The following is an 18,372-nucleotide window of genomic DNA, read 5'->3' as shown; positions in this document are numbered from 1 at the left end:
TTTTGGCCTCATCCACATGGGGGCCACACATAACATTTGAGGTGTATTTCCCCACCTAAGAAGCCACCCATAGACTTCAATGGCTGTACTGCAGGTATACGCTGGTTTTTAAACACACACATGCGTATGAATGGATGCCCCAAACGGCGTCTGCATTCTGGAGATATGTTTGGACGCATGCGCAAGATTGCAAAAGTACCAGTGTTCTGTCGAGAATCCTGACCCAGTCGAATTTGCCGACCTGTACATCTGCGAAGATTTATTTACAAAGTATTTATTTCTAATTGTTCATTTTGACCATTCATAAAATGCCATCCGAGCCAGCTGATAATAATAATAATAATAATAAATGGCATTTTATGTACATTCACAGTTAATAATGTAAGCAATTACACAATGTAATTGCTTACAATGTTAATTGTGAATGTGCATAACATGCCTTCCATTATTTACAGTCATGGATGACATATAATGAACTGTCACAATTAACATTTGGTATTAAATACTTTGTAAATAAACGGCTTGTTTCCTCGTTCATCCCGGTTTCTGCGCAAGCGCAGATGGTTAGGTCGGCAAATTCTACTGGGTCGGCATTCTAAACAAAACACGGCGTATACCAGCTGTACAGCCACTTAAGTCTATGGGGCAGCCGTATACAGCACGTGTGGCTCCCTAGCTGCGGAAATACATCTGAACTTTACATGCATGAGGCCTTATCATGAGAAAAATGGTGTCACTGCTGACCTGACAATGCTAGTTGCTTGGTTGTCATGCTGATCCTCTGCCATCAATACTGCGTCACTGACCCCCCAACATGCCCATGTCAGTGAGGCAAACAGCATGCCAGCAAAGCATCTAGCATTTTCAGGAGAGCTCAGCAATGGCCACCTCCATGCTCCCGCGGTCTGGTGTGGAGACAGCACAGCATGTACACTACTGTACAACGCCACTCACTTCTCAGAGAAGCTCCGCAGGAGTCACGTGACAGCAGCAGCCGAAGCTCCGGGCCGGGATCACGTGACTGCGCCTTCCACTTTCGCAGACGTCACGTCCGAGGGTTCGGGATACTGTTTCTGGACGCGGAGGAAAGGGGATATTTGTGAAGGGGGGCAAATAAAGTTCACGACGTGCTAATCAGCGAACATCCATGACAATCTGTGACAGCCATGGAAATACGGAAGTAGCCGTTCTAGTGTGTGGATGTAGGTGACGTCATTGGTCGACATTTGCAAGGTGGGAGCTATCCTCTGTGCTTTCCGTGTTATGAGTGCGAGTGATCGAATGATCTACGATTGGGAGTCATGATAGTAGACAGGATTTGCTTTTTTTATGATTGCAATGCATGTCAGTTCACATTTACATAATGCATGTATGGGTGCTGTTATCTGCAGGGACAGCTCCTGGTTTTGTATATGGTTCCCAGTTGTCTGCATTGTTATTGTGAGAGTTGACATGGACAAGAAGCAACATCGGAAGTGAATACAGTGCAATTAGTCTAACTTAAAGGCAAAGTCCAGCTTTTGCAAATAAAAATAATAATAAATTCACACATAAAAGAAATATGTGCATTTATTGATTTTTTTTTTTTTGCATTTGCAAGGCATTGTAACTGCAATCACCGGGTTGTGGGTGCAATGCTCTGGCTCCTGCAGACCTGTTTCCCCCAGCCCCTGTCTGTATTGATGTATGGTCTTTCAGTTACGGGGCAGGAGGAAGTACGAATGGACTACAAGTATGGTGACATCACCATACTTGTACTCCATTGGGAAATGCAAGTCCCTCTGCTGCAGGGAATCCTCTCAGTGGACGTGTGATTAGATCACTCAGCTGTGCAGACTTGCCTACCTGTAGTTCCGCTAGCATGGATCCGATTCCTGGCCAATCAGCATCAAGCCGGCCAAATGAGCATGGAGCTGGCTTCCCAGCCAATCGGTGGCGAGTCCTGATTGGCCTGGAAGCCGGCTCCATGTTCTCTCGCAGCACTGCCAGTCAGAGGAAATCTCTCTCTGACCGGAAGTGCCAGTATCAGAGCATTTTGATGAGTATGCGCCCAAATAGTCAGTATCGGTGCATCCCTAATCAATAATAAAATAAACACAAAAATTGTTTTAAAAGTCTCCTGCCGCCACATACACGCATATTTAAAAGCAAACGCATTGGGTACCCCTTCGTATAAAAACGGCAATTGTGCAACACATGTTTCTTATTGCCACTTAGGCTAGAGTGAGAGCAATAATTATAGGGCCAACTCTAAATGAATGACCTTAAAGATACCGTGTTTCCCCGAAAATAAGACACTGTCTTATATTTTTTTTGGCTCATAAAAAACACACAAGGTATTATTTTCGGGGTAGGTCTTATTTTTTTTTTTTTATGTACAACAATCGGCACTTATTCATGTACAACAGTCTACGTGTATTCAGGGCAATCAGGGGTGCCGTACCTTTCCAAGAGCAATTTGGTAACCAATCACACTTTCATTATCGATTCCTCACAGACGGAGTGCATTTGGTATCACTCCGCCTGTGACAGGAGCCGGCGCTATAGATGAGGCATCGGCTTATGCGGCTCTGCTCCCTCCGGTGCCGCCTCGCTTCTTCCAGCGCTGGCTTCTTTGGCACTGCTGATTATCTCCTGCCTCTCCCACGGGTCTTCAAGTTCCCCCTTATGCCACCACCGGCCCTGGGAATGGTCACAACTAGGTCTTATTTTCGGGTTAGGTCTTATATTTTAGCAATTTCCAAAAAGAGTACTAGGTCTTATTTTCGGGGTAGGTCTTATTTTCGGGGAAACAGGGTAGAATAGGGGATTGTTAAAATCCAACAGGCTTTTTTTTTCTTTTGCCATCTGTATTCTGTTGGGAAGTTCTCCCTTTACTTCCTGACCTGTAGATCTCAGTGGGAAGTAACCAGAAATCTCTCCAAAGTGAGGAAAATGCCCTTTTAGGCAGTTATTACTGGAACATGTGTCCCATAAGAACATTCTTCCAATATTCCTGTCGTGGTGAGAGCTCAGAAATTTGGCTTTTCATGCCTGATGACCCTGAATATAAATATAAACCAATATAGCGGGTGAATCTCTCTACTGAGACGTACAGTAAAAACTTGATAGGGGTTCTAAGCTCTTGCCACCTTTCCAGGTGTATCTAAAGGCATTGTTTTGCCTTTAGGTATTCTTTGAAACAGCCATCTATTATGTTTCCAGGAATCCTTGCTAATAATTGCTATGTCTGATGCTCACAGTACATGCGTGTAAATAGTGCATTGATATGTAAGAAAAAATAATAGAATAAGGAATGTAATGTACTTTGTACATTTGACACACAGGGCTGTTCTATGTGACCAAAATATTATTTTCATTTTTTTAAACTAAAAATGAAATTAAAAGAATGATAATTATAATGACCAGAAAAGAAACCAATTGCAAGAAGTGCTACACAGCTGCTAGTAAATGAGTCCAGAAGTATGTGCATTAGAATATCAATTTAAACAGTTCTTTTATTTGAGTCACCCGACTCCATATGCACATATCAAAGTCCTGATGAAGGGGGGGAGGGGGGTGTTATTAAGCCCTGGAACATGTTGGCTGTTTCATTTATTTGCAAAACAATGGTCTGGCACTCCTGTTGCATTTGGTAGTTTTTGTACTCTTGCTCTGGATTCTCAAATTAGGTGCCCTCTGTTCTACTAGTGCAGCCTGCTGGAGATTCATGGAATGGACTCATTTCCCTTTATCACTGTGATATCTATAAGGCCCAACGCCTCCTGCATACATTTTCTATAAAAGAAACGGAGACAGTGGAAATTGTAGTGTCCCCTCATATTGGTGGCCAGTAGAGAAGTGCTTTCTTATATTCGTGTCCATGTGAGGAGGACTCTTACATTGGTGGTCATTGGGACAATGGCATCTTCACACTGGTGGTCACGGGGAGGAATGCTCCTTAAATTGGTGGTCAGAATGTTCCTTTCATTGGTGCTTAGTGGGAAGAATGTTCCCTTCATTGGTGCTTAGTGGGAAGAATGTTCCCTTCATTGGTGCTTAGTGGGAAGATTGTTCCCTTCATTGGTGCTCAGTGGGAAGATTGTTCCCTTCATTGGTGCTCAGTGGGAAGATTGTTCCCTTCATTGGTGCTCATTGGGAAGTATGTTCCCTTCATTGGTGCTCATTGGGAAGTATGTTCCCTTCATTGGTGCTTAGTGGGAAGATTGTTCCCTTCATTGGTGCTCAATGGGAAGAATGTTCCTTTCATTGGTGCTTAGTGGGAAGATTGTTCCCTTCATTGGTGCTCAGTGGGAAGATTGTTCCCTTCATTGGTGCTCAGTGGGAAGATTGTTCCCTTCATTGGTGCTCAGTGGGAAGATTGTTCCCTTCATTGGTGCTCAGTGGGAAGTATGTTCCCTTCATCGGTGCTCATTGGGAAGTATGTTCCCTTCATCGGTGCTCATTGGGAAGTATGTTCCCTTCATCGGTGCTCATTGGGAAGTATGTTCCCTTCATCGGTGCTCATTGGGAAGTATGTTCCCTTCATCGGTGCTCATTGGGAAGTATGTTCCCTTCATTGGTGCTCATTGGGAAGTATGTTCCCTTCATTGGTGCTCATTGGGAAGAATGCCACTTGCAGATAGCTAATACGATCATTGGTGTCAGTGGTTACTAACCTGAGAGGCAGATATTGCTCATTTGTAGCATCCTCTCTAGGTGATCCCTCGGGTTACATGGTATCTTGGTTGAGAAAGGCTGCTTTAGCTTTCTAAGGCCCTCAGGGACAACATTGTATCCAAGCTTGCTCCTGTGATGGACTACAATCTCAATACAAACTAGTAGTCCCATCACTGGAGCCATTTTTAATTTTTTTTTTATTGTTTATCCGATTAACCGATTAATCAAACTTAATAATCGGCTAACTAATCGATTTTGAAAATAATCGTTAGCTGCAGCTCTAAAGTTATTTGATGTATTATTTCATCAGCGTGTGTGCCTTTTCTCTCAGTATCTAATAGTGCAAGAAATATTTTTATGTGCACATAGTCAGTCATATTAACAGATCGACCATTTTATTTCACCTACAACTTGTACAACATTTTGTATTTCCATATCTTTATTAAACACATTTTAAACAAGGGTGATACAAACTGTAAGCCCTTAGGGCCAGTTCACACCATTTGCAGTTGTGATGCAGTCCGTTTATTTGACTGCTGCAGTCAAAATACATCACAATGCTTTCCTATGGGCTTTCTTGTGCTTTATTCACACTGCAATGGTGTGAATTAAGCACAAGAAAGCCCATAGGAAAGCATTGTGATGTATTTTGACTGCAGCAGTCAAATAACGGACTGCATCACAACTGCATATGGTGTGAACTGGCCCTTATGCTTAGTAACTAGTGGGACCTTCTTGATTGAAGGTATCCCCAATTAAAAGCTTTCTGGCTGTGGGTTGGTTTCCCTTCACTAGAGGTTAGAAGGTGTTTTGGCCCACATTGCTTCTTATGGGGAGACAACTGTGTACCAGTACTGTTCCTGTGTTGTCACCCTATTCTGTTACAAGTGGCGGACATACAATAAAGAATTTGCATGCTGCAATTTTTGTTTTCAAAAATCCTCTGCATTAAAACGCTCTTGGGTCTTTTTTGCCCTAAAAGGTAGTGTTCCCCAGGCTATTTTGAGATCATTGTGATGATTATACTCTCAGCCCCACTGTGATAATATATACATTTTATGAATATTTCATTTGTTAGTATTATGAATCTTGTAAATTAAGCATGTTTGATGTCTTATTTACTTCCTCTTATACATGTTTGTAACCACTTTTTATGATGGTAACTCTATTACAGTAAGAATGGTGGCAGTCAGTATAGAAAAAACAACTCCTAGCATCACGCATGTGTATTCTTGTGCTGCACCCAAATGTTTTAGAACTTTACGACAAGGCCTCATTTGAAGTATTTTGGAGACCTTTGCTGCACATCCTACAGCAGTCTCATTCTGCTGTAATTGCTGCAGCAAAATCCAGCGATCATACGAGAATCGTGCAGTGTATGGAAGGCGTGCGGCCGCTCCTAATGTACGGTGGCACGACTTTTGTATTTCGAGCATGTTGGAAAACCAGCCGAGAATCGTACGATTTTCGCCTGGTTTTTAACATGATCGAGAGATGACTGCCGAACGGGCCTGTGTGTGCACGCGCACACTGCACATTCAGCATTGCAGTCATCGGAAGCCCGCCCCTCAGGGGGGCGGGCTTGCGATGATCGCAAGTACGATCTGCCTGTCCAAGATAGGCAGATCGTACGTTTTTTTAAAGTACTTTACAACCAACAAAGACTTTTGTCTTGCGAGGGTTGTAAAGTGTATGGGCACCTTTTAAAGATGTGCACAGAGCAGGGAAAGAAAAACATGAGCAAAGTGCGGGGAAAACTTTATAATACAATTCTGTTTTACTTACAATGCTGTACAAAACACAAAAGTATTCTTTTCTGAGGGTTTTAGTTCTGATCTATCTAAAATACTCAGCATGTATGTGTAAGGGGAAGCATGTGACTGCCTCCCCTTCCTCCCATGAAGCAGGGCTGGATGTCTAAAGGTGGCCATACACTTTACAACCATCGCAAGACCTTAGTCTTGCGATGGTTGTAAAGTAATTTAAAAAACGTACGATCTGCCCATCTTGGACAAGCAGATCGTACTCTCGATCATCGCAAGCCCGCCCCCCTGAGGGGCGGGCTTCCGATGACCGCAATGCTAAACGGGCAGTGTGCGCGTGCGCACACCGGCCCGTTTGGCATTCGTCTCCCAAGCACCGTTCAAACCAGCCGAAAATCGTACGATTTTCGGCTGGTTTTCTAGCGTGCTCCCTAGACAAAAGACGTGCGACCGTACAGTAAAAACGATTGCAAGTCTTCCATACATTTTGCGATTATCGTACGGTTGCAGGATTTCCGCGATTATCGTGCGATAATCGCACAGTGTATGGGCACCTTAAGTAACCTGTGACCAAGCCCTGGTTCTGTTATGGTAGGAATGGGGAAGTATCCCTCCGGTTTCAACAAGGTCAGTTTGGTGATTTTGCGGGAAACTACAGGGCTAGAGCCAAGGTCACTGTTGCATGCACTGCTGAAGTGTTGCAGGGGTAGGTGTTTCATACTAGGCATTAAAACATATATTTTAAATATGGCCATCACCATGAATGGGTAGGCCTGTTGCAGATTGCACCACCTGCAGCTTCAATATACAGGCCATGTATGAACAACCTATCAGTAGGATTTAATTGCCAGGTCCAGGCCTTCACAATTTGGCACTAAGCGTTTTGCAGCAGTTTTAATCCACCTTTGTATCTTAAAGGGACACTATACTCCGGAATTAAATCTCAAAAATACTTTCAAGTACCTTATAACTCAGCTGTAGATCCTCAAATCATCTCTGCATTGGTCCTTCTGGAGGTGGCTAATTTTTCTACCCATAGTGCCTGTGTGTGTTGTAAAGTAGTCACCACTGCAAGAGCACTCCTGTGATAAACTACAAATTAGTAAACTAAACGTGAGATTGTAGTCCATCACAGGAGTGATCTTGGAGTGGTGGCTACTCTACAACACACACAGAGACCATGGGGAACAAAAGAAGCCCCCCTCCAGAAGGAAGGACAGTGCCAGCACCAATTCAGAGATGATTTAAGGATCTACAGCCGAGTGATACACAAATAAGATACATTTTTTCGATCATCGCAAGCCCGCCCCCCTGAGGGGCGGGCTTCCGATGACCGCAATGCTAAACGGGCAGTGTGCGCGTGCGCACACCGGCCCGTTTGGCATTCGTCTCCCAAGCACCGTTCAAACCAGCCGAAAATCGTACGATTTTCGGCTGGTTTTCTAGCGTGCTCCCTAGACAAAAGACGTGCGACCGTACAGTAAAAACGATTGCAAGTCTTCCATACATTTTGCGATTATCGTACGGTTGCAGGATTTCCGCGATTATCGTGCGATAATCGCACAGTGTATGGGCACCTTAAGTAACCTGTGACCAAGCCCTGGTTCTGTTATGGTAGGAATGGGGAAGTATCCCTCCGGTTTCAACAAGGTCAGTTTGGTGATTTTGCGGGAAACTACAGGGCTAGAGCCAAGGTCACTGTTGCATGCACTGCTGAAGTGTTGCAGGGGTAGGTGTTTCATACTAGGCATTAAAACATATATTTTAAATATGGCCATCACCATGAATGGGTAGGCCTGTTGCAGATTGCACCACCTGCAGCTTCAATATACAGGCCATGTATGAACAACCTATCAGTAGGATTTAATTGCCAGGTCCAGGCCTTCACAATTTGGCACTAAGCGTTTTGCAGCAGTTTTAATCCACCTTTGTATCTTAAAGGGACACTATACTCCGGAATTAAATCTCAAAAATACTTTCAAGTACCTTATAACTCAGCTGTAGATCCTCAAATCATCTCTGCATTGGTCCTTCTGGAGGTGGCTAATTTTTCTACCCATAGTGCCTGTGTGTGTTGTAAAGTAGTCACCACTGCAAGAGCACTCCTGTGATAAACTACAAATTAGTAAACTAAACGTGAGATTGTAGTCCATCACAGGAGTGATCTTGGAGTGGTGGCTACTCTACAACACACACAGAGACCATGGGGAACAAAAGAAGCCCCCCTCCAGAAGGAAGGACAGTGCCAGCACCAATTCAGAGATGATTTAAGGATCTACAGCCGAGTGATACACAAATAAGATACATTTTTGTTAATAGTTCAGGTATTTGAATGTATTTTTAAGATTTAATTCCTGAGTTTAGTGTCACTTTAATTCCATTTAAATGGCCAATGTGTTAAACATCTGCCAGGTAGTAAAGGTTTAGTAAAGGCAGCTAAGAGTTTGGTTGATGGTAACTTAAACAAACTAATTTTTTATTTGTATGTTCTGCAGATTCGTTTTTAAGAGGCAAAATTATCATGATGGATAAGCAGAAAAAAGAATCCCCTCCAGGAACCCAATCTAGTGGAAAAACACCTGGGGTATGTAACTACAGACAATTTATATCATGGACATGTGAGATTTTACACATGTCATATAGTATTTAATTGGCCTTTGAAGAGCTTTAGCCCTCGTTCACACCTGAACGTTTTGTAGCGCGTTCTACGCTCGACGAACGCTCTACAAAACGCTCAAAAATATAAATCCCATTGTATTCAATGGTCTCGTTCCCACCTTGGCGTATTTCCGCCCGTCCCTAACGCGCTACAAAATGGCCCATGCCTGAAAAGGTACAGGTACTACTTTGGGCCGTTTTGTTGTGCGTTTCCATTGGGATACAGCCAAGTAGCGAATCGCGGTAAAAAAACGCACGATGGTCACGCGACAGACGCGCATATGCAATCGGCCTAGGTGTGAACAAGACCTTAGGCCCCGTTGACACCAAGGCATCATAGTTTTTGCGTGTTTGTACGCACGGGTTCAGCTAGCTTTTTCTTTTTGCACGCCTATGCATGTGTGAAAACACGTGCATATGATGACATGCGTTTTGACTGGCAGCTTAAGAAACATTGCAGTCAATGGACAAATGCACGTACAAACACGCATGAAAATGTGCAACTTGCTTCTGACGCGTGTAACCATTGAGGTCTATGGGGAAAAACGAGCTGCAAACTACCAAAAGAAGCTCTTTTTTCTGCGTTTTGACGTTTTGCAGCTCAGCTGTGAACTGGGGCCATTGAAAATCATGGGATTTCTTGTGTTTGGGCATTTTGAAGAGCTTTTTCTAGTGCTCAAAAATGACTAGGTGTGAACCAGGTTATAGACCACATGTGTCAAATTTAAGGCCCAGGGGCCGAATCCGGCCCACCAGGCCATTTCCTAGACTTCTACTTTCAGATCTAGGTATTACGTTATTACTAAAACCAGTGATAATCGAATGCAGAGGCAATTATGATATAGATTAGATACATTTATATAGTCTTTTGAGGGCAACCATAATGTTGATGCTGCCCACGATTAAATTGAGTTTGACACCCCTGCCTTAGACAATATCTGACTTCATTACTAACATGTTCTTTATGTTATTTCTAAAGGTCCCGTTAGCCACCTAGGGCCCATTCAGACTATTGGATTGCGATTACACACAACAACACGTTATACGCATTGCAGTGACATCTATTTGAATGGCACCCCAATGTACTGAAACAACGCACATGCGTTGCTGTGCGTTGTGTTGCAAATTTTGAGACAACATGTGATTTTTGAAATGTTTTAGGGTGTTGGGAGCCTATCATTTTCAATGTACTTCCAAGCAGTTGGTACGTGGTTGCAGCTCAGTCCCATTGACTGCAATGGTTGCGTTTCGCAAGCAGTAGTTTTGGCTGCAATGCTTTGCATGTGTAGAAATCTGAGAGACTGTCAAGTAAAATTTTAGGTAGACAGTAAAAATGCCGCTGTCAGAATACTGAACGGCTGCTGGCTCTGTTCGTTTTAAGGTTTTCCAAGCCGCTCATTCGATCAGCTGATCAAGGGATGTCAGCTGAAAGGGTGCTGACAGCGGTACTTACTGTGCAAATTTTGCACAGTGTATGGCCAGCTTAACTTGCATTTTCAGTAACTTTCTACTAGATTTTGACTTATCTTTTAGTTCATTTTCAGTTTTACCTACATGTGGTTTTTTTTTTGTGTGATAGTTTAAGATTCCAAAGAAAAAGCCTGATGACTGGTGTGAGGACATCCCAGCCTCATCTCCATTAACGAAACTGCATGATAGTGACTTCAGAAATGTTAGTTTTCGAAGGGTAAGGCAAAGTGCATATTCCATACAGAATGTTTACTGATAATTGTTAAACACAGTTTGACGATATTGAATATTTTTTTTTATAATTGTATTAATTTCACTGGATTATTTCCTGTAAGCTTATTGGTCTTCATAATTAGTAGGGGCAGTAGTTTGGCCTGTCATGCAATTTTATTTCAGTAGTAAATGTCAATGATTTGCAAAGATTCACCACAAGCACATAAGTGACTGTTAAAGGGTTTCTAAACCCTCAGCTTTTTTTTGCATATATCTACTGCTAGCAAGCAGTAGATGTATGCAAAAAGTAAAAAATAAAACAAACAAAAAAAAACTCTTTAACCTCCCTGGCGGTCTGTTTTTTTTTTTACTTTCAAATCTCATGCCGGTTCCGCCCCCTGCGACGCGGACGCTCGCAAGGGACGGAAGACGGATGCCGGCATCGGCCGGAGGACACCACGAGGATCGTGGACAAGATAAGACGCTACAGTGTAATCCCGAGTCACACTCAGGATTACCTCCAGGGAGGTTAAAGGAACAGTAATTTTAACATCACTTAAAGTGTAAGAATAAAAATGAAAAATTCATTCATCTTTTAGTTCATTTTCAGTTTTACCTACATGTGGTTTTTTTTTTGTGTGATAGTTTAAGATTCCAAAGAAAAAGCCTGATGACTGGTGTGAGGACATCCCAGCCTCATCTCCATTAACGAAACTGCATGATAGTGACTTCAGAAATGTTAGTTTTCGAAGGGTAAGGCAAAGTGCATATTCCATACAGAATGTTTACTGATAATTGTTAAACACAGTTTGACGATATTGAATATTTTTTTTTATAATTGTATTAATTTCACTGGATTATTTCCTGTAAGCTTATTGGTCTTCATAATTAGTAGGGGCAGTAGTTTGGCCTGTCATGCAATTTTATTTCAGTAGTAAATGTCAATGATTTGCAAAGATTCACCACAAGCACATAAGTGACTGTTAAAGGGTTTCTAAACCCTCAGCTTTTTTTTGCATATATCTACTGCTAGCAAGCAGTAGATGTATGCAAAAAGTAAAAAATAAAACAAACAAAAAAAAACTCTTTAACCTCCCTGGCGGTCTGTTTTTTTTTTTACTTTCAAATCTCATGCCGGTTCCGCCCCCTGCGACGCGGACGCTCGCAAGGGACGGAAGACGGATGCCGGCATCGGCCGGAGGACACCACGAGGATCGTGGACAAGATAAGACGCTACAGTGTAATCCCGAGTGTGGCTCAGGTTACTGCTTTTGGTAATGAAAATTAACCCCGAGCCACACTCAGGATTACCGCCAGGGAGGTTAACACTGGTTTAAATTTACCTGTGTCTTCCCTGCGCGCTCCAGTCCGAAAATTTGAAAATTCTCGGGCGGCTGCAAAGGATCTTGGGGCGCGCATGTGCAGTTTACATTTTCGGCCGGGACGCTGGATCGGACACCCGATGCAGCGCCAGAGAGAAGGCTGAAAACATCAGGAAAGAAGAATTTTGTATTAAGAGACATCATTTAAGGTAAGTGCTTTAACTTTGGGGTGAGGGGGAAAAAAATGGTGCCTTTTAATGTCACTTTAAGTCCATACAGTATGACACTGAAGATATAATATGCCCTTAACATGTACTAGTCAAAACTTCTAAATCGAAAAAGGAAAAAAAAAAAATCTCTTCACGGTCATCTCAATGTTTTTTTTCTGAGAAACCATAAATACCTTCATAAAAAAAATTAAAGTACAATGACTGCTTGATATCCAGTTTCTCTGCACCCCCTGCCAGATGCTGGAGAGAAATGTAGATGGGTTGCAGCAGGACTTGCACCCTTGTATCTAGTTGGTGGTCATACAGCAACAGTTTTTGTTATAGCTGTATGTGTTTGTTTTTCAGAGGGGACGCGATTCGGTGTATGAAACCAATAATTTATCAAGAAATATGGACTCTCATTTGTATTATACATTGAGGCTTGACAGGTAAATCCAATGTTTAATGTCTTTGTGTTTCTGTTACCTTTGTAACAAAAGTGGGCATACATTACCTAAGCAGGTTTTGACTTTGTAAAACTTGACTTAAAATTTTTTGGGATTGGGGTGGCGAAGGAAAAAGGTGAGTATAGTTTTGTGGAGCTTGCTATCGTGTGAACGGGCTCGATTTAATGCTTGTATCAAAAGCATCTGTTTCATTTCCTAAGAAGTGCCATTGTTGTTTCTCAAAATGTGAGGTGAATAAAAACGTCTGCCATTAGTAATTCATCAGATTTCATTGTTTGAATCAGGAAATTAATTTGCTATAAGCAACAGTTCTGGTCAGCTCCATTTTTTATACATCTGGCCAAATGTCATGTTTCAGCTTTAAAGTGTGCTTCCATTTTTGCAGCCAAATTGGGATAACAACTATTGTATAATTGTTACATGTTCACATTCGCATAGCATAAAAATATATTAAAAAAAGATGTGCTTATCTTTTATAAACGCCCTTTTCTGAAAACTCGTGAGCTGTAAAATCCTACTTGTCGCTTGCTATGCAATGTTTGAGACGTCTGTGGGGTTGTGTTAGCTATAATATGTCTGTACTGTGCTGGCAGGTTTCATTATCAGGTAATGATGCGCAGGACTGTCTGTCCTAACAAAGAACTCAAGACATTGAGGGGAATTTATCAAAATAGGAGCAGACAGAATCTGGAGCAGTTGTCCATGGCAACCAGTCAACTTCTCCTTTTAATTTTCAAAGCTTAACTGAGCAATCTAATGAGTGAAGCTGGTTGGTTATTTTACTCAGCTGCTCCAGATTCTATCTGCTTCAGTTTTGATAAATTCCCCCCATTAAATGCTCATGTACTGCTTCTCAGTCTTGTCCCTCCAGTCTGTCCATTTTCTGCACATTGCAATCTTTTTAAAGCAATAGAAGTTGCCAATAAAGTCCTAATTTTATAATCCTGCTCCAAAGAAACAGCTAAAAAGGTAAGAAAGGAAAACATAATAAGGTATGCTGTGTGAATGGGAATGCATAACAAACGTATAGTGTGTGGGGTTCTTAAAGGAGAACTATGGGGTTAAGTCTTTTCCCCATAGTTCTCCTTAGGGTAACGGGAGGACACAAACTAGCGTCCTCCCGTCACCCTAGGCTCAGTATACCGCGAGCTGTAGCTCGCGGTATACTGAGACGCCGCAGCTGAAGCGGATCCCGACAATTGTGCCGGGATCCGCCCAGCTGCGTGACTGACAGCTGGCTCTGCCTATCTAAAGGCAGAGCCAGCTGTACCCTCCCCCGTCTGTTCCGCCAGTCAGCGCTGGCGGATCGGAGCTGGGAGGGGGGAATCCAGCCCCTCCCTCATAGTTCTCCTTTAAATTTGACTGCAAAAGACAAAATACATTTTATAGTAACGCACTCAATTTAACAACTGCAAAAAAAGCTGCTGACCAGTATAAAGTGCAGGCATCTAGAGGGCCAGCACATATCTGCAGAATCTTTTCCAGGGGCTTTTTGATCAGGCACTAGGTCCCTGACACTCATTCCCTGCAGCTTATACCTGTAGGCAGCTTTTGTTTTCTCTTTTGTTAAAGTGACAGTCATTATGCAACCAGGGCGGTTGCTCTTTTGCTAGTACAGATATCTTCATAATGAAAACAATAAACCTGTTTATATATCTGTTATATTCACAAACAAACAGGCAACCCAAAATTATCTTGACGGATATCCTAAGAAGTGGTCAATGGAAACAGGCCGCACATAAAATTATTTCTGGTTCAGTTTCTTGTAATGATGGAAAAATTCCAATTAATCCTGTTTCATCAGCTTCCTATATTCACCCCCCAGCATCAGAAAGTTTGTGCGTGTTCAGGTATAGTATAATAATCTAGAAAGATGGAGATACCTAGCGTGAATGGCATTTATTGTATAAGGGATTTTTGACAAATTATGACAGTTAAACATTCTCTGTTAGCACAGGCTTATCGTTTCAGTTCATACTTTACTTAGAATCCATACTTGGGAGTAGGTGATAAGTAAGGATGCCCCGAAACTTCGACCACTAAAATGGTGCATTGGACAAAAGGCTGAAAATGTGGCAAAAAATGTAGTGCATCCTGACGGCTTCTCTCCTTCCCACTGGGAGCTGGTCTGCGTCCCCTCCGCTGCTCTCCCCCACCCGGGTTGGCAGAGGCAGCAGGGATCCGAGTGGACACAGACCAGTGCCCAGCAGGGAGGAAAGAAGGTTTCAGGAGGCCAAGCGGGGTGGAGACCACTCTGGATGCCGTGCGGGGCGTAGACAGCTGTCAATGGAGGCCGAGCTCTCCTCCGAACTGCCCAGCTCGGCTCCTGTGACAGGCGAGTCAGGATAGAGAGTGGTGTACAAACACTTGGCATTCATATGATATAGGAATTGAAAAGGCTGTCTGAATACACAACATTGGTCCTGATCTGCTGATCACACACAGAATGAGAGTGAATAACGAGACTTCCATCTGCGTCCATATTGAAAAAGTACAGATCATGAAAATGTTTATAATGTTTTGGAAGGTTGACTATGTACATTTGGAAAAAGAGCAGATATAGGGAATTATACATTTAGGAAGTGCAAAGGACATAAATAAGTAGAGGCAGTCCTTATTCTAGACATCTGCAATAAAAATGAAAAGACTCTGTCTCACCTGAAATTGGTATGTGGTCTTCCAATGCCTTTTTATTTTAACCAATTTGCATTTTTTTTTGTTTAATATATTTTTATTGTTTTTGTTTCCATAGAAGTACATTTAGACAGACATTCATAAACATTAGTTTCACATTATCTCTTAATTTTAATAATTATTTATAGCTCTAATTAAAATAACTACAACTTTCACCCACTTCCAATATCTTTATCCCCTTATATTGTCTACATTCCTCTATTCTTATTATTATTTCCCTCATGTGTTCACTAGTGTGATAACTAAACAATATACAATCCATAATAAACCCTTTTATTACAAACTTAAACCTTGTTCCTTCCTCCCCACTTTCCTTATTTATTGTGGTCCTACTTTTATTGTGTATCCTAACTACTATTTAATTACCTACCTTCCTATACCCTATGTGTACTACCTTCCCCTTCTTCTAAATATACCATGTGTCCTCACTTCTTAATCCCGTCTTCCCATTTTCCCTCCTCTCCATAGAACCATCTTCATTCCTTTCCATCTTTCATTCATATAGGTCATATACTATGTTTGTCTAGATAATTTTATAATCGTATATTTCTTTATTCCTATTTGACCAATGGCATTTTATGTGAAATCACACTGATTGCTCACTTTGATTTTTAGAGCACCCCACACTAGTGAGTACAGAGAACAACACAGAGAAAGAGAAATTGGAACAAAGAATGAAGTACAACGTCGAGAGGAGCGTAAAGGTTTGTTTTTAACCACTTCCTGTCTTCAGACTGTAGGTTAACACTCCTCTGCATTGTGGCTCATGTTGAGAGAGAACTAATCTATGTCCTTTCTTTGATTCTGCACCAAATAAAAACCTTATGGTATGTTCACACCAGATGCAGTGCGTTCCGGCCCGATTCAGGCCAAAACGCACTGCATCGCATTGCGGCCAGCTCACTATTTTGTGGGGCCGGAGGGGGCGTGGCGAGCCATTGAAGTGAATGGAACTGTAGCCACGCCCTCCGGCTGCAATGCGATCGCTCGCACGGGATCACAAGGCACTTCAATGGCCATTCACTTCAATGGCCCGCCACGCCCCCTCCGGCCCCACAAAATAGTGAGCCGGCTGCAAAGCGATGCAGTGCATTCCAGCCAGAATCGGGCCGGAACGCACTGCGTCTGGTCTGAACGTACCCTTATACACCCCCAAAAAAGATTTAAAAAATCATATAGGTGGGCAAGTTAGTCATAGGGGTCAATTTTCAGATTCAGAAAAGTTTCACCCAAGGTCCACACATTTTCACATAATAGTCCATTACAAACATCTTGGGTGAAAGCATTGATAACTTATGACATATTGGCACTGTTAAATTTGCACTCAGCATCTAAGCTTTAATGATTTCTGGACATATTTGAAGCAAATCTGTTTGCCACTGTTTTTTGTTAGATCACCCACTCACCACTCTCCTGTCCAATAGAGGGTTCCTATTGGCCATTAAGGCACTCTCATTGGACAGGGACTTGAAGATTGGGGATGTCAGGCTTTGATAACAAATTGAATCCAGATACAGAGGGGTACACAGAGGAGGGATTTCTAGCTAACAAAAGCAATATAAACACCTTGTTGTACCTGCCCTAAGTCAATACTTTTACTTTGAAAAGTTTGGAATTGCTAACAGGTTTACTTTAATGAAATTTCCACATACCGGCATGGTTTGCTTTTATTTTTGTTACTGTATTGCCCATTTCTGCTGAGCTGCGCATGGGCAAATCATGCAGATCTGTAAATTTATTGCGTTGATTACTATTCAGGATTATATTATGAAATGATTGTATTGTAAATTGTATTGTTAGTCACATAGGTAGGTGATGGATTAACTTCTTTCCCTTTACAGAGCAAACACAAGAGTCCCCATCTAATAAAGCCTGTCGCGATGTCAGCAATACACCTGCTTCTTCACATAGAGACCTGAACTCTGGGCCCAGAAAATCTAGTAATCATGACCAGGAAAGCCAGGGTGCATCAAAGGCACAAGAGCAGGTATATGTATATCACCATATAAACATCACTCTGTCCTACTGGAAATATGTGTGTGCTGTCCTTCCTGAACTCTTTTAAAAATTCTAGTTGGCCAGCTATTTTATTGATCCAATGCGTTCTGAATCGCTGACCTGCAAAAAGAATGCAGATCAGAAGACCTGACTTTTTTTTAAAATTTACTGGCTGTATTCTTCTTTCATGTTGGTGACACTCAATTTACTTTAATGTAGTTTACTGTAGTTATAGTCCAGAAGAGCTGCTTAATACATTTTTGCTATCTCTCTCCTCAGGGGCGTAACTAGAAATCACAGGGCCCCATAGCAAAATTTTGTATGGGGCCCTGTGATTGCTAGTTATGCCACTTGCAGAGCCCACCGGATATACCAAACAGCCCACCTGAGAGTGACCCTGCAGAGCCCACCATAGACTCTCTATAGTGGGCTCTGCAGGGTCTCAGATGGGCTGCACACCTCTTACCTGTCAGCGCTGTCGGCCTCCTCTTCCGTCCCCGTGCCCCTCCTCCTCTTCTATCGACGGGACCCGCCTGCTCTTGGGTCGCTCCCCAGTGATGTAAGAGGATGCGGGGTTGCTCTTAGGCGGGCCCTGCCTCCTCCACTGCGAACGCCGGCCTCTTCTGCCGTAGCTGCTGGCTGTCACTGACACAGCTCCGCAGCGGCTGTGAGGGGAAATCAGTGATCTTCACACCCGCTGCCTGAGCTGTGACAGCCAGCACCCTTACATGCCATAGCGACCCAGTCTCTCTCTCTCTCTCTCTCTCAACTGTCACTCTTGCATTGCCTCATGGGACCTGTAGTTCCACAACACCTGAAGGGGCCGGAGTTGCCCACCCCTGGTTAGAGCCTATATAAGGGTTCATTATTTGCACCTCTGCAATCAGTTTGGGGGCAGCTTCTCACTTCCTTTAACCAC

General features: G+C 42.7%; 1 protein-coding gene and 1 long non-coding RNA gene across 2 annotated transcripts in view; both read left to right on the top strand.

The window, feature by feature from the left end:
* Positions 1 to 1,081: 1,081 nt before the first annotated feature.
* SENP7 (SUMO1/sentrin specific peptidase 7) overlaps positions 1,082 to 18,372 on the top strand; it is a 43,083-nt gene continuing 25,792 nt past the window's right edge. The window contains exons 1-6 of the mRNA XM_018565269.1: positions 1,082 to 1,233; positions 8,918 to 9,006; positions 10,660 to 10,797; positions 11,409 to 11,516; positions 12,661 to 12,743; positions 16,071 to 16,159. Of these exons, the coding sequence (XP_018420771.1) occupies positions 8,944 to 9,006; positions 10,660 to 10,797; positions 11,409 to 11,516; positions 12,661 to 12,743; positions 16,071 to 16,159 (481 nt within the window). The 5' untranslated portion in view covers positions 1,082 to 1,233; positions 8,918 to 8,943. The remainder of the gene's footprint in view (positions 1,234 to 8,917; positions 9,007 to 10,659; positions 10,798 to 11,408; positions 11,517 to 12,660; positions 12,744 to 16,070; positions 16,160 to 18,372) is intronic.
* On the top strand, positions 11,414 to 17,594 carry LOC108794266. The gene is made up of 3 exons (XR_001941700.1): positions 11,414 to 11,516; positions 16,973 to 16,976; positions 17,584 to 17,594. It is a non-coding gene; the product is annotated as an uncharacterized LOC108794266 (long non-coding RNA).

The sequence above is a fragment of the Nanorana parkeri genome, unplaced genomic scaffold (genome assembly GCF_000935625.1).
Source record: "Nanorana parkeri isolate BGI_ZX_2015 unplaced genomic scaffold, ASM93562v1 scaffold827, whole genome shotgun sequence".
In the NCBI taxonomy this organism is placed as follows: Eukaryota; Metazoa; Chordata; class Amphibia; order Anura; family Dicroglossidae; genus Nanorana; species Nanorana parkeri.
This window is presented reverse-complemented; position numbering and strand designations above follow the sequence as displayed.